We start from the raw sequence: 16,983 nt of genomic DNA, 5'->3' as shown, positions 1-16,983 counted from the left end.
TCTCAGAAACCAAACTGGGCAGAGGTTCATCAATCTGAAAAAAACTAACAAAAAATTGTGGAACAATTTCAGAAAAATGTTCCTCAATGTAACATTGAGAAGACATTGAACATCTCACCATGTGCAGAAGACAATAATATCAAAAGATTCAGAGAATCTGGAAAAATATATGTGTGCGTGGGACAACGATGACAATCAATATTGGATGCTCGTGATCTACGGGCCCCTCAGTCAGCACTGCATTAAAAACTGGCATGGGTCTATACTGAAAATCACTGCATGGGCTCAGGAACACTTCCAGAAATCATTTACTGTGTACGCAGTTTGACGTGCAATCCACAAATGCAAAAAAAAATTAAAATAAAATGCCGTATGTATAATGCTAATAAAAAGCCAGAAAAAAAACACCATCTTTTCTGGCCCAAAACTCATTTAAAATGGACTGATAAAAAATGTTAAACTGTTCTGTGGTACGATGAATCAAAATTTGAAATTCTTTTTGGAAATCATGGACCCCTCGTTGTGCAGACTCAAAAGGAAAGGAACACCCTGTATGTTATCAGCGCACAGTTCAAAAGCATGCATCTCTGATGGTATGAGGTTGCATTAGTGCCTATAACTTAGGCAGCTTACACATTTGGAAAGGCACTATCAATGCTGAACAGTATATAGAGGCTTTAGAACAACATATGCTCCCATCCAGACGTCTGTTTCAGGGAAGGCCTTGCATATTTCAGCAGGACAATGCCAAACCACATACTGCATCCATCACAACAGCATCACTTTGCAGAAGAGGAGTTCGGGTGCTGAACTAGCCTGCCTTCAGTCCAGACCTTTCACCAATAGAAAACATTTGGGGCATCATGGAAAGAAAAATCTGGCAATGACCCAGGGTGGTTGAGGAGCTAGAATCCTATATCAGATAAGAAAGGGACAACATTCATCTCCGAGCAATTTGTCTCCTCAATTCCCAGACATTTGCAGACTGTTAACCCCTTCCCAACATATGACGTAATAGTACGTCATGGAGGCAGGTGCGCTCCCGCATTTTTACATACTATTACATCATGGTGATTGGGCAGGCACCGGAGCAGTGCGCGCCCGATCACTGCAGGGGCACGGCAGTCCCTGGTACAGCAATGCCGGTGGATTAACCCCTTCTATGCCGCGATCAGCGCTGTCCGCAGCATAGAAGGGATTTGCGGCAGGCGAGGGAGCCCATCGGGTCCCCGTGCTGCTGTGGCGGGGACCCGATGGGTGAAAAGGCAGCCCAATGCCGTGCAGAGGCTGCCAAGTGCCTTGCACGGCATCGAGACTTGCATTCTACAGGTGCCAAGTAGGTCCTGGCTCAGGCTGGGTCTCCTGAGCAACCTGTTAGTGTATTACTCAGTGTAGATGTATTACAGATGTATTGTAATAAATTGCAAAGAGGATCAGACCCCCAAAAGTAAAGCCCCAGAGTGGCAAAGAAATTAAGTTTGAAAAAAAAAGTTTAAAAAAAGTTTAAAAACAAAATAAACGTTTCAAGTAAAAAAGAAAGAAAACGCCCCTTTCACCTGATTTTATATTAAAAAAATTGAAAAATAAAATAAAAAGCACACACACACATTCGGTATCGCGGCGTCCGTAACGACTCGCTCTATAAATATATCACATGATCCAACCCGTCCGATAAACACCGTAAAAATTTAATAAAAACTGCACAAAAAAAAGGCATTTTTGTCACCTTACATCACAAAAAGTGCAACACCAAGTGATAAAAAAGGCTTATGCCTCCAAACTGGTACCAATAAAACTGTCCCTCATCCCGCAAAAAAAGAGCCCCTACATAAGACAATTGCCCAAAAAAATTATAATAAATTATAGCTCTCAGAACATGGAGACACTAAAACATAATTCGTATTGTTTCAAAAATGCAATTATTGTGTTAAAGTGAAATAAATTAAAAAGTATACATATTAGGTATGACTTACCGGTAACCCCTCAGGTGAATACAGTAAAAAAAAAAAAAAAAAAATCACATCACAAAAATTGCAACACCAAGCGATCAAAAAGGTGTATACCCCCCCAAAGGAGTATGAATCAAACTGTCACCTCATCCCACAAAAAATGAAACCCTATCTAAGACAATGTCCCAAAAAATAAAATAAAACTATGACTAAAACTAAGACAATGAAGACACTAAAATATGATTTTTTTTTTGCTTCAAAAATGCTATTATTGTGTTAAAGTGAAATAAATTAAAAAAGTATACATATTAGATATGCTGTGCCCGTAACAACCTGCTCTATGAAAAAATATCACATGACCTAACTCCTCAGATGAACACCGTAAAAAAATAATAAAAAAACAGCGCCAAAAAAAGCCAATTTTTGTCATCTAACATCATTTTAAGTGCACCAAGCGCTCAAAAAGGTGTAGGCCCCCCAAAATAGAACCAATCAAACCATCATCTCATCCCGCAAAAAATTAGCTCCTACCTAAGACAATCTTTGTTTCAAAAATGCTATTATTGTGCAAAACTTAAATAATTAAAAGTATACATATTAGGTATTGCCTCATCTGTAACGACCTGCTCTATAAAAATATCACATGACCTAACCCCCATATCACATGTACAGGTGAACGCTGTAAAAATAAATAAATAAAAATTGTGCCAAAACAACCAATTTTTTGGGTCACCTTGCCTCATAAAGTGTAATAATGAATGATCAAAAAAATCATATGTACCAAAAAATGGTACCAATAAAAACGTCAACTCTTTCTGTAAAAAACAAGCCACTGCACAAGAAGATCGGCAGAAAAAATAAATAAATATGACGTTCAGAAAATGGAGACACAAACATTTTTTTAAAATGCTTTATTATGTAAAACTGAAACAAAGTAGAAATGCTCTATATTAAGTTTTTTTGTGAGGCAAGGTAACCAAAAAATGGCACTGTTCATCTGACAGGTTAGATCATGCGCTATTTTTATAGAGCAGATTGTTACAGACACAATGATATCAAATATGTCTACTTTGTTTACAAATCATATGTACCCCAAACCAGTACCAATGAAACTGTCACCTTATCCCCTACTTTCCAAAATGAGGTCACTTTTGGGAGTTTCTACTGTAGGGATACATCAGGGGGGGCTTCAAATGGGACATTGTGTCTAAAAACCAGTCCAGCAAAATCTGCCTTCAAAAAACCATATGGCGCTCCTTTCCTTCTGCGCCCTGCCGTGCGACCTTACATCAGTTTACAACCATATGTGGGGTGTTTCTCTAAACCGCAGTATCAGGGTAATAAATGTTGAGTTTTGTTTGGCTGTTAAAAATGGATTAAAATGGAAAATCTGCCCAAAAAGTGAAATTTAGAAATTTTATCTCCATTTTCCTTTCATTCTTGTGGAACACCTAAGGGGTTAATAAAGTTTGTAAAATCAGTTTTGAGTAACTTGAGGAGTGTAGTTTCTACAATGGGGTTGTTTATTGGGGGTTTCTATTATGTAAGCCCCACAAAGTGACTTCAAACCTGAACTGGTCCTTAAAAAGTGGGTTTTGGAAATTTTCTTCTAAAATTCTAAGCCTTCTAACGTCCCCAAATGACATTAAAAAAAATTATGCAAACATAAAGTAGACATATTGGGGATTTTTGGTCATAAATATTTTATGAGGTATCACTTTCTGTTTTAAAAGCAGAGAAATAGAAATTTTGAGAATTTTTTCAAACTTTTGGTAAATTTGGGATTTTTTCATAAATAAAGGTGAAGTATATTAACTGCTGTATGAGATTATATACTGGGGGGGCTGCTGTATGTGATTATATACTGGGGGGCTGCTGTATGAGATTATATACTGGGGGCTGCTGTATAAGATTATATACTGGGGGGCTACTGTACAAGATTATATACTGGGGCTGCTGTATGAGAGTATATACTGGGGGGCTGCTGTGTGAAATTATATACTGGGGTGCTGTATACTGTGGGGTGCTGTATACTGTGGGGAGCTATACTGCTCTACTGTATACTGCTGTATATTGAGGGGTGCTGTATACTGGGTGCTTTATTGCTATACTGTATACTGTGGGGTGCTGTATACTGGGTGCTTTACTGCTCTACTGTATACTGTGGGGTGCTGTATACTGGGTGCTATACTGCTCTACTGTATACTGTGGGGTGCTGTATACTGGGTGCTATACTGCTCTACTGTATACTGTGGGGTGCTGTATACTGGGTGCTATACTGCTCTACTGTATACTGTGGGGTGCTGTATACTGTGTGCTATACTGCTCTACTGTGTACTGTGGGGTGCTGTATACTGTGTGCTATACTGCTCTAATGTATACTGTAGGGTACTGTATATTGTAGGGTGCTGTATACTGGGTGCTATACTGCTCTACTGTATATTGTGGGGTGCTGTATATTGTGGAGTGCTATACTGTTCTACTGTATACCGTGGGGTGCTATACTGTATGCTATAGGATGCTATACTGCACACTGTGGGGTGTTATACTATGTATTGCATACTGTGGGGTGCTGTATACTATAGTGTGCTATACTACATACTGTGGGGTGCTGTATACTATAGTGTGCTATACTGCATACTGTGGGGTGCTATATACTATAGGGTGCTATACTGCATACTGTGGTGCACTGTAAGCTATATTATATATAGTGGTGGAGGGCATGATTGCCTGCTAGTGTGTGGGAAGGCGGGATTCAGGGGGCTAAGTAAATTCTTGCCCAGGGTCCAATCAATATTAAAGACGGCCCTGCCCAAGCCGACCCACTACAAGCCCGCCACTAGTCCGCACCCCCCAATCCCGCCGGCGGCAGCGCAATTTATTCACCGACAGAATTTATTCACCAGTCCGCTCGCTCACCAGTGCCTGTGTGACTTCGTCTGCTGCCTAAGTTCCTTTAGTGCCCGCCCGCCCTGGTAATATATTGTATATAATTTAAAGTCCAGGAACAAAACAAGTATACAAAGGAACAATAGTTGTAGTGCTATGTCCCTTTGTATACTTGTGGTTGTAGTGCATTGTCTCTTTGCATACTGGGGGTTGTAGTGCTTTGCCTCTTTGCATATTAGAGTCTTGTAATGACATCACTCATTTCACCATAATATAAACGGTAAAACCAAAAAAGTAATATTTGTGGATTCTGTCGTGTTTACAATTACAGTATCAAAAAATTCATGGAGAACAAGGAAGGACTTCTAGAAAAGTAAGCTTCGTGGTACAAACATTTTTTGAAATTATGACATGTCAAAATGTCTGTGCACATCCCTGCCTGCAGGGTTAGACTACATACAGGGTTTGTTTGTAGTCTGTCACTAAGTACCAGCAGTATTGACACTGTGCACCCAAGTATAAATAGGAGCTGTATACAAAAACAGTAAGGCCTCTTTCACATAAGCAATATGAAACTCATCCATGTTCGGTCAGTGAAAATTTGATATTTTCCCTCCATTATGCTAAAATTTGTTTCAGTACTTTCTGCAAATATGTTAAGTTCTTGCATGAAAGTAATCAGTTTTCATGCACGTATAAAAAAAAAAAAACAAGCCAAGACGGATCAGTCATGAACTCCAATGAAAGTCAATGGGAGACGGATCCGTTTTCTATTGTGCCAGATTGTCAGAGAAAACTGATCCGTCCCCATTGACTTACATTGTGTGCCAGGACGGATCAGTTTGGCTCAGTTTCGTCAAGCGGACAGCAAAACGCTGCAGGCAGCGTTTTGGTGTCCGCATCCCGAGCGGAATGGAGACTGATCGGAGGCAAACTGATGCATTCTGAGCAGATCCATTTCCATCCAGAATTCATTAGAAAGCAAACTGATCTGTTTTGGACCGCTTGTGAGAGCCCATGACGGATCTCACAAACGGAAAGCCAAAACGAGAGTGTGAAAGTAGCCTTAGGTGTTGCAGCCCCTGGGGCCTTTCAAAAAATGTGTGTATATGTAATGACAGATCATGTGACACTTAGATTGCACACAGGTGGACATCATTTCACTAATTGTGACTTCTGAAGGGCTTATTAACAAAGAGGGTGAATACATACTTTGAAACAGTGAAAGGTTTGTTCTGGGAAAACAGGTATTTTCCTCCAGCATGTACTGCTGGGCTGATTTACAGCCAGGTGAGGTCAAATACCCGACCGGATTTTAAATGCCAGTCCGGGTTTTGGCAGCACCTGGCTGTCCTTAAAGGGGTTCTACAGTTTGTTTTAACTGATTATCTATCCTCTGGCCTTCTCAAATAGCTGATCGGCGGGGGTCCTGGGTGTCGGACCCCCGCCGATCAGATGCTGATGATCTATCCAGAGGATAGATCATCAGTTAAAAACAAACTGCAGAACCCCTTTAGGGCTCTTTCACATCTGCGTTATTGTCTTCCGGCATAGAGTTCCGTCATCAGGGCTCTATGCCGGAAGAATCCTGATCAGGATTATCCTAATGCATTCTGAATGGAGTGAAATCCGTTCAGGATGCATCAGGATGTCTTCAGTTACGGAACGTTTTTTGGCCGGAGAAAATACCGCAGCATGCTGCGCTTTTTGCTCCGGCCAAAAAAACTGAAGACTTGCCGCAAGACCGGATCCGGAATGAATGCCCATTGAAAGGCATTGATCCGGATCCGGCCTTAAGCTAAACGTCGTTTCGGCGCATTGCCGGATCCAACGTTTAGCTTTTTTTTAGAGTGGTTACCATGGCTGCCGGGACGCTAAAGTCCTGGCAGCCATGGTAAAGTGTAGCGGGGAGCGGGGGAGCAGCATACTTGCCATCCGTGCGGCTCCCGGGGCGCTCCAGAGTGACGTCAGGGCACCCCAGGCGCATGGATGACGTGATCGCATGGCACGTCATCCATGCGCCTGGGGCGCTCTGACGTCACTCTGGAGCGCCCCGGGAGCCGCACGGATGGTAAGTATACCGCTCCCCCGCTCCTACTATGGCAACCAGGACTTTAATAGCGTCCTGGGTGCCATAGTAACACTGAAAGCATTTTGAAGACGGATCCGTCTTCAAATGCTTTCAGTACACTTGCGTTTTTCCGGATCCGGGCGTGTAATTCCGGCAAGTGAAGTACACGCCGGATCCAGACAACGCAAGTGTGAAAGAGGCCTTAAATAGGCAGCTGGGCTCAGAAGCGGGGTCTCTGTGTTGGGATCTGGGAGCCTTGTGTCTGGATGAAGGCTTGCTACCCGTTTGGTATGAAAACAGGTTGGTGCTGCTATCAGCAAGGACTCTATGAGGCAGAATTGCCACATGGTGTGAATTACCACCAACACCACAAGGTGACTTTTTGTTTGAATAGGACTGCTTGTTTTGTCACTTGCCTAAAGTGTGAATAAAACACTGAACTGTTTGATCCAAAGAACTTGTTGTTGCCTCCATACTGCGTCCGCTAATCCTGTCTACCAGAGCGAGTCCCCACAATATACACAAGCCATTTTTCTGTTTTCTATTTCTAAACAATAGTTTTATTTATATATTTTTATCAGTTCACTTCACCAACTTAGACTATTGTGTTCTGATCCATCACATAAAATTCAGATTAACAAAACATTGAAATTAAGTCTGTAATGTAACAAAACACGAAAAAAGTCAAGGGGGGGGGGTGTTTACTTTTGCAAGGCACTGCACATACCTGCTTAATTCCACACATTATATTGCCTCAAGATACCATGTATTAGTAAATGCGCGGTGTCGCAATCATAGCATTTATATACCCGTTTTATTCCATTAATTATATTGCTTCAAATACTGTGCATTATTTGTGAATGCGTTGTGCTGCAATAACAGCATTTTTATATCTGTTGCATTCTATGCATTATATTGCTTCAAATACCGTACATTAGCTAATGTGTTCTGCAGATGGGCTCAAACAATTTGATTAAAATGTTCACAATCATAGTAAATACAGCAATAGCGCAATTCAACAATTACACAAATATTTAACTTGCACACACTTTGGCACCTACAGAATATAAATAAAACATTCAGTTGCCTATTTGCTTAGAAGTGGTAGCTTTGTTTTTGCACTGTACATGTGGGGGTTGTGACTGCCTTCATCTTGGTCATGTGCTCTTCCTACCTGCCCAAAGCGGTTTTTAATTAGTTTACAATAAAGCTGGTTCCTGCTTATCCTGAGCTTACTTTGTAGGCTTTACCATATGTAGAAAGTTAAGTGTCCTATTGTAGTGGTTTTATAGTGTAAGGACCCATCTGAATGAGGTTACCTTGTTGTGGCAGGTGGGCTCACGCAATTTCATCAAAAGGTGTGCTAAGAAACTCAATTTATAAGCACAGTAAATATAGAGGTAATGCAATTTAAAATAATGAAAACATTACATGCCTTCATAAATCTCATCACCTGCAGGGTGCTGCTGAATTTTTCATTTTATTTGCCTTTCCTCAATGCACTCATAGGATCTCGTAAACTTATATGCTTTTCTATCCCAATGTTTAGACAATTCTTTTAAGCACAACTTAAAAAAAAGAAAAGACTCCAAAAGCAAAAACCAATAATAATAGATGTTTGGCTTGCATATATCAGGATAGATTTATAGATAGGATTTTTACAAAGTTTGTAAAATCCGTTTTGAGTAACTTGAGGAGTGTAGTTTCTACAATGGGGTCATTTATGGGGGGTTTCTATTATGTAAGCCCCACAAAGTGACTTCAGACCTAAACTGGTCCTTAAAATTTGCTTCTAAAATTCTAAGCCTTCTAATGTCCCCCAAAAAATTTAATGACATTTACAAAATGATGCAAACATAAAATATACATATGGGAAATGTTAAGTAATAAATATTTTATGAGGTATCACTTTCTGTTTTAAAAAGCAGAGAAATTTAGAAAATTGCACATTTCTAAAATTTTTGATAACATTTTGGATTTTTTCATAAATAACGGCAAAATATATTGACTCAAATTTATGACTATCATGAAGTACAATGTGTCACGAGAAAACAATCTTTTACTAAGGTCTCAGGATAGGCCCTCACCTAGCTGAGAGCCTGCTGACAGGTTTGACAACCTGCACCCTCACTGATCATCTGTTCGGGTGTAGCTATGGCACCGGAAGTCAGTGCTGGAATCACTAAGCTCTGTAAACCTTGTAGTGGAGGGAACAGTGCTATAGGCTGGAGCGATGAGCTCCTTCTACTACAATGTGTCAGGATCTTGCCAATCAGGTACTGAAGGCCTATCTTAGGCCTAGTTCACACTAACTTTTTTTGCGAGTGTACGGGCCGTTTTTTTGTGTTCCGTATACGGAAACATTCATTTCAATGGTTCCGCAAAAAAACAACGGAATGTACTCCGTATGCATTCCGTTTCCGCATTTCCGTTCCGTTGAAAGATAGAACATGTCCTAATAATGCATCCGTATGTATTCCGTATCCGTTCCGTTTTTTCTGAACCATCTATTGAAAATGTTATGCCCAGCCCAATTTTTTCTATGTAATTACTGTATACTGTACATGAAAAAACGGAAAGGAAACGGAAACACAACGGAACTCAAAAACGGAACAACGGAATCCATGAAAAATGGACCGCAAAAAACTATAAAAGCCATACGTTCGTGTGAACTAGGCCTTAAGGATAGGCATTGCTAACATATGGATGGATGTACAGAATGAGAAACTGCAGAATGCACATGACAGGTATCGGTGTTTTGCAGATGTGCAATTTGCTTACTGCAAGACTGATACAGTTATGTGCATAAGGCCTTAAGCTGTAGGCAGGAATGAACTGATGAATATATATGGAAGCTATATGGAAGAGATGTAATTATTTCTGGATCTAGGACCAGTTTGATTTTACACGCACCTCATACATCCACTTGCTAAAGGGTCTCTGCCATCTGTCCTTCTTCTCCAAGTGAAGGTAAGCATTGAAGAGGATCAGGTAAATATATCTCTCCAAATACTGCAGACTCCGCAGCTGAAGTAAGTGCATTTCCTTCACATTTTTTGCTGTTTTAATCTGTGAAAAGAAAGAAACCATATTGGTATAACACAGAAAAAAGAAGCTAAACCAATAGTAGTAAAAAATATTATTTATGCCAAGCTTTGCAAGTAACAGGTCATTGCACACTGTTCTAGATTAGTGGTCTGCAACATGTGGCGCTTCAGATGTTGGTAAACTACAGCTCCCATCATACACTGACTGCAGGCCACCGAGAATTTTAAATACATAATTTATGTATTGTTTTAGTCTTTTTCTGTTGGTTAACTGTGTTGCCATTTTCAATTTTAGCTACTAGATGTGTGTCTCAAACAACAGTTCCGAACCCTACTGCGTATGGGGCTCTGAAGCAAACAAATGGCCACTGCACCCCTGCTAACGGAATTGCATAGTCAGAAAAGGCTTAAATTTTCACTGCAGTATAAGAATTGGACCTCTGCCGATTGGCAATGGGTTGCCTTCTCTGATGAGTCACGTTTTTTGCTTCATTGAACAGATGGACATTACCCTGTAGCCATTGCTGGAAGAACACAAGCTCGTGGTGGCATTGCTATGGTCTGGGGAATGTTTTCATGCATTCTCTGGGTCCACTCATCCATTTTAGGTATAAAATTTTAATCCATCCTCACGTACACCCATACAGGCCGATTGTCCTCCCCGGGGCAAAGGGGATCTTCTAGGAAGACAATGCAACATGTCACATGGCTAGAAATGTCCAATATTGGTTGGAAGAGCATGACCAAGACTTCCAAGTTCTACCCTGGCCCCCTAATTCCCCAGGCATATAACCCAATTGAGCATCTGTGAGACCACATCAATCACCTTGTTCGCTCTATGGATCCTCCTCCACACACCCTCTAGCAGCTGTGGGATGCACTGCAGTCAGCATGGCCCCAGATACCTGTGACAACATAGCAGGATGCTATTGAGTCACTTCCAGTATATCTAGCTGCTGTCTGTGCTGCACATGACGGTTACTCTGGATATTAGCTGGTGGTCATAATAATGTGACGTGACTGTGTATAAGCAGTATACTGTTTGCAATATTGAGTGCTTTTATTCAATGGAAGCTAGTCTTCCTCTCCTACCTGGCCAGAAAACAGGCTGCATCTGGCCAGATTTACTAACATTAATAAGTAATAATGAAATCATGTCTGAGGTTAACTGTACCTAAATATATTTATTATACACACTTATATAGCGCTACTAATTCTGCAGCGCTTTACAGACATTATCATCCAACTGTCCCCAATGGGGCTCACAATCTAAGGTCCCTATCAGTATGTCTTTGGAGTGTGGGAGGAAACCGGAGTACCCAGAGGAAACCCACGCAAACACAGGGAGAACATACAAACTCCATGCAGATGTTGCCCTTGGTCAGATTCGAACCTAGGACCCCAGTGCTGCAAGGCAACAGTGCTAACCACTGAGCCACCGTGCTGCCCATAAATATATAAAATTAAACTACAATGTCACCCTATTTATTGATAATTTTTTAAGTGCTCTTTCACACTTGCGTTCTTGTCTTCCGGCATAGAGTTCCGTCGTCGGGGCTCTATGCCGGAAAAATCCTGATCAGTTTTATCCTAATGCATTCTGAATGGAGTGAAATCCGTTCAGGATGCATCAGGATGTCTTCAGTTCCGGAACGGAACGTTTTTTGGCCGGAGAAAATACCGCAGCATGCTGCGCTTTTTGCTCCGGCCAAAAATCCTGAAGACTTGCCGCAAGGCCGGATCCGGAATTAATGCCTATTGAAAGGCATTGATCCGGATCCGTCCTTAAGCTAAACGTCGTTTCGGCGCATTGCCGGATCCGACGTTTAGCTTTTTTAGAGTGGTTACCATGGCTGCCGGGACGCTAAAGTCCTGGCAGCCATGGTAAAGTGTAGTGGGGAGCGGGGGAGCAGCATACTTACCGTCCGTGCGGCTCCCGGGGCGCTCCAGAGTGACGTCAGGGCGCCCCAAGCGCATGGATCACGTGATCGCATGGCACGTCATCCATGCACATGGGGCACTCTGACGTCATTCTGGAGCGCACCGGGAGCCGCACGCACTGTAAGTATACCGCTCCCCCGCTCCTACTATGGCAACCAGGACTTTATAGCGTCCTGGCTGCCATAGTAACACTGAAAGCATTTTGAAGACTGATCCGTCTTCAAATGCTTTCAGTACACTTGCGTTTTTACGGATCCGGCGTGTAATTCCGGCAAGTGGAGTACACGCCGGATCCGGACAATGCAAGTGTGAAAGAGGCCTAAGCAACCCCCTCCCCCTTCCCATGGACAAAGGATAAATTAGAGAAGTGGCATAGAATAGGGTATTTTATCAAAATCATCCATATGAACTTAAAACATGCCTTTGCTAGTAGCAGTAGTTTTTTTTGCAAGGTTACAGGGGTTGTCCAGGATTTAAAAAACAGCTTTCTTCTAAAACAGAGTCACACTCAGCTTGAGCTGAAATATGACATTTTTGTGCAAATCAGTAGTACATGTAAATATATAAAACTAAGTAGTTTGCAAATATACTAGCCTATAGTCCTCCTCTCCCTACTTGCAGGCTAACTGATACAAAGAGAAGAAGAGAGGGAGGATGAAACAGCAATCTTTCTGTATGCTGTGAGAGGGGAGAGAGAGCAGCAATGCGCCAGGCAGCTGATTGCTCAGAACAGAGCACAGGTCTCCAAATCCATTCCAAAAAGAGAAAAATCACTAAGCACAGTTATAAAGAAACAAAATATGCAGATTAGATATAATATTTGTGGCCACTCTACATCTAATTAAAGGGCTTCTGTCACCCCACTAAACAGTTTTTTTTTTTTGTTTACTTATAATCCCTATACTGCGATTTATGCATACATAATCTAATTACCGTAATCATTTTTGTTCAGTAGATTGTGTTAAAAACTTGCTTTTAAAATATGCAAATTACCTCCGATCCTAAAAGACGCCCCCTCTGCATGTTGATTGACAGGGCCAGTGAACGGGATCGTCCTCTGCTGGCCCTGTCTGCTATCAAGATCTCGCGCCTGCGCCGTAACTGTATTCAGTCGGCGCAGGCGCACTGAGAGGCGGCCGCTCGATCCTCAATGCGCCTGCGCCGATGACGTCACATCTACACCCGGCGCAGGAGCATTGAGGATGGAGCGGCCGAGCGAGCGGCCGCCTCTCAGTGCGCCTGCGTCGATTGACGTTAGGTACGGCGCAGGCGCGAGATTTTGAATGCAAACAGGGCCAGCAGAGAACGATCCCGTTCCCTGACCCTGTCAATCAACATGAGGAGGGGCGTCTTTAGGATCGGAGGATGCGGCTGCTACCAGCAAGTAGCCGCCCTACTTGCTGGTAGCAAGGTAATTTGCATATTTTAAAAGCACGTTTTTAACACAATCTACTAAACCAAAATGATTAATTAGATTATGTAGGCATAAATCACAGTATAGGGATTATAAGTAAACTAAAAAAAATAAAATAAAAATAAAAATAAACTGTTTAGTGGGGTGACAGAAGCCCTTTAAGATCTCCAGCTGCCTAGGAAGTGAAGGAGAATTTTTTTTTCAAAATGACAGGAGCTCTTTAAGATATACTGCATGTAAAAGGAGAGTAACGGACAATATACATTTATTGACCCAAAAAATTATAATAATGCACCAAGAAGGAGTTGGAATTGAATGAAACTTTATATGTATGACTGTAATGATGATATATGTAAGTGATTATAATACTAGAGTTAAAGGATACGTTAATTGGAGAAAACTGTACAATTGGAAGGTGGCTCTAGGACCCTGTTGGGCCTCCTCTAGCCTGGATACAAGAGAAGATATGGTTGGGCATGGAGTCATACAGGTTCCTATAGTATCCTTTGGCACATTTGCCCACAGATGTTGTAACTGGGCCTTTAGATCAGGGATCAGCTACCTTCGGAACTTCAGCTGTTCTGAAACTACAACTCCCAGAATGCTCCATTCACTTCTATGGGAGTTAGATTAACAGCCAAGCATGTTATATGCTGGGAGTTGTAGTTTCACAGCAGCTGGAGTCCCAAAGGTTGCTGAGCCCTGCTTTAGATCCTGCACACTCGTAGGTTTCCAAAGTTGGCATTTCAGCTGGTCCCCTGAATGTCCAATTGGCAATTAGTCTGGCGACTAGAAAGGCCAAGGAAGTGTTGCAATGTGGCAGAGACATTCCCGGGAAACCCTTACTGTGTGTGGGCAAGCATTATCCTGCTGAAAAATGTCAGTGGAAACCCTGCCATGAGAGGCAACACATGTGGCCGAAGGATGTCCTGCATATATTGCTGAGCTGTTCATGTCCTTGTACCACTACTTCGGGTGACCAACTGTCACATGTGATAGCTCCCCATATCATGACACCAGCAAATGGGGCAGTGTGACGCTCAGCAAAGGCAAGATGAAGCACTCGCCACCAGGTCTCCATACCTGAACCTGACCGTTGTCCGATACCAAACAGAACCTGGATTGATTGCTAAAGATGATACAGTTCCAGTCTGTAGAAGTTCAGGTTTCTTATTCATGACTCCACTGCAAACAAAGGTGATGGCGGCTGTCTGTCAATGGCAGGAACACCAATGGGTGCCATGCTAAGGCCTGGATATGGTCCGGGCAGAGACAGGTGTGTGTAATGAAGGTGCCGACTGTGTGGATGGTGGACAACCCAACTATGGGTTTGGATAAGACGATCCTCTCTACTGGTGGTCTGTCTGGGCAATCCGGATCCTATTGGCAGTATGTGCATGCCCTCACGTAACCACTGCTCACATAACTTCCTAACAGCCAGGTAAGAACGGCTTGGAAGGCAGTCCGTCAAAACGACCATCCTGCTTCTCTCAGTCCAAAGATGTGCCCCTCTTAATTTCTGTAATGTGGGCAAAATGCCTTCAAGTGTGAAGGCATGCCTAGCAATCAACAATCTCTTACCAAGATGTACAATGCACAAAAAGTAGTCTGAGAGCCTTTTTATAGGGCAGCACGGAAAGCACTTTTATGCCTTCTTGTGGCAAGACCTGGTGTCTGATCAGTCCACATCTGTAATTATTTAGAGTACATATCTGCCTGAGGCATAACTGCATGTCGAGTTTTGCTGAAATTTATCTCGGTGTATTTTTTTTTTGGGCAGTGGGTGTGTTTTGCCATCATGTTATCATGTAGTCAACTGCTATTTCAGAAATACTATGTAGCTCAGCCATAAAATATACTTCAAATGTAGCAGCAAAATAATTATAGCATTGCAGATTAATATTAACTTTTCTTAGTCTTTACACTGTGCAAATGGTCCAAAATTATAACAAAGAAATTTGAATTTGGTTAAGACACAAATTGCTACATGTGTTAAAGAAATTAACGCTTATACGCAGGACTCTGATGAGGATGTTAGAGGCCTTTTTTCTAATGAAATATATATTATGGTAGTCTGTGAAATGCATTCAGATCTGTTGGACGGCTGCCATTGCAGCAACCAGGGTCTCATTAAACCTCACGACTGTACTGCACAGTGTTTATTTTGTTTAAAATATCTTATTAACAGACTGCCACAGATTCTTGAAGGTAATTACGGTAGTTTCCATCCTAACTAATTTTGTCCTTATGGCACAAGCTATACTATATGCTGCTTAGAGGGACTGCTGACTAAATGCTGACAAAGCTAAGTGCCATGCAAGAAAATAAATAAAAGCTACTGCCATACTTCCCCAGCCATGTCCTCTTTATATTAATGGCATACTGCATTTATTAACAATTTTTAGTAGTTTTTGTTTAACTCCTTAATGACCTGGCTATTTTGCACCTTCATGACCAGGCTTATTTTTGAAAATCTGACATGTATCACTTTATGTGGTAATAACTTTGGAACACTTTTACTTATCCAAGCCATTCTGAGATATTATGAAGTACAATGTGTCACGAGAAAACTAAGTCATGAGTAATAAATTTAAGTCAATATACCTTTATTTATAAAAAAAATTAGAAAAATTAGCAATTTTCTAAATTTCAATTTCTCTGCTTTTAAAACAGAAAGTGATACCTCATAAAATATTTATGAGGTGTCCACTTCATGTTGGCATCATTTAGTAAATGTTATTTTCTTTAGTTTTTTTAGGACATAAGAAGGCTTAGAATTTAAAAAAAAATTCTTAAAAGTTTTAAGAAAATTTCCAAAACCCACTTTTTAAGGACCAGTTCAGGTCTGAAGTCACTTTGTGGGGCTAACATAGTAGACCCCCCCCCCCCCATAAATGACCCCATTGTAGAAACTACACTCCTCAAGTTACTCAAAACTGATTTTACAAACTTTGTTAACCCTTCAGGTATTCCACAAGAATTAAAGGAAAATGGAGATAACATTTATAAATTTCACTTTTTTGGCAGATTTTCCATTTTAATAAATTTATTTAAAACATCAAGGGTTAACAGCCAAACAAAACTCAATATTTATTACCAAGATTCTGCGGTTTCCAGAAACATCCCACATGTGGTGGTAAACTGCTGCTGATTTAGGTTCACAGCTTAGGGCTTTCTAAGACATACACTCTGGCCTAATCATTTGGATGGCCTGGTGTACGCCTGGACATGTTGGGACATTTTGTTTTTATAGTAATAAAAATGTATAAATATTTATCCTGTTAGGGTTACTTATTAGCTGGACTTTATTGATTTTGAATACATAACCCACCTTATATATATATATCCTAATTTGCTGGATGATTTCTTCTACTAAATATGGCCAGTTTTCTTTCAGGGACTCTATTCACCGAGGCTCTAGTCATAGAAGCTAGGGATATATTTTCCGATAGGGATGTGCCAGGTATAGGCCAGCAGGCGACTAGCAAACAGGTCTTCAATGATTTATACAACGGTTATAAAGCAAACATTAAATCTTGGTGGGAAATCAAATCCCTGGAAAGTTACATAGGTAATAAAATCGTACCTAGGGGGTTACGTCTGCGAGTAAAACCAGCAGACAGAATATCTTCACCATCCCTTTTATCCAAGTGGGAGGAGCTATTAACACAA

At 41.2% G+C, this 16,983-nt stretch overlaps 1 protein-coding gene across 3 annotated transcripts in view; it reads right to left on the bottom strand.

Moving 5' to 3' along the window:
• Nucleotides 1-16,983, bottom strand: part of PALD1 (phosphatase domain containing paladin 1) — a 319,104-nt gene that overhangs the window by 32,203 nt on the left and 269,918 nt on the right. For all 3 annotated transcript variants that reach the window (XM_044296577.1, XM_044296578.1, XM_044296579.1), the window contains one exon: nt 9,823-9,978. In XM_044296577.1, coding sequence (XP_044152512.1) covers nt 9,823-9,978 — 156 coding nt within the window. The remainder of the gene's footprint in view (nt 1-9,822; nt 9,979-16,983) is intronic.

This window comes from Bufo gargarizans, chromosome 6 (genome assembly GCF_014858855.1).
Source record: "Bufo gargarizans isolate SCDJY-AF-19 chromosome 6, ASM1485885v1, whole genome shotgun sequence".
Classification (NCBI taxonomy): domain Eukaryota; kingdom Metazoa; phylum Chordata; class Amphibia; order Anura; family Bufonidae; genus Bufo; species Bufo gargarizans.
Note: the sequence above shows the minus strand (reverse complement) of the source record. Positions and strands in the feature narration are given on the sequence as shown.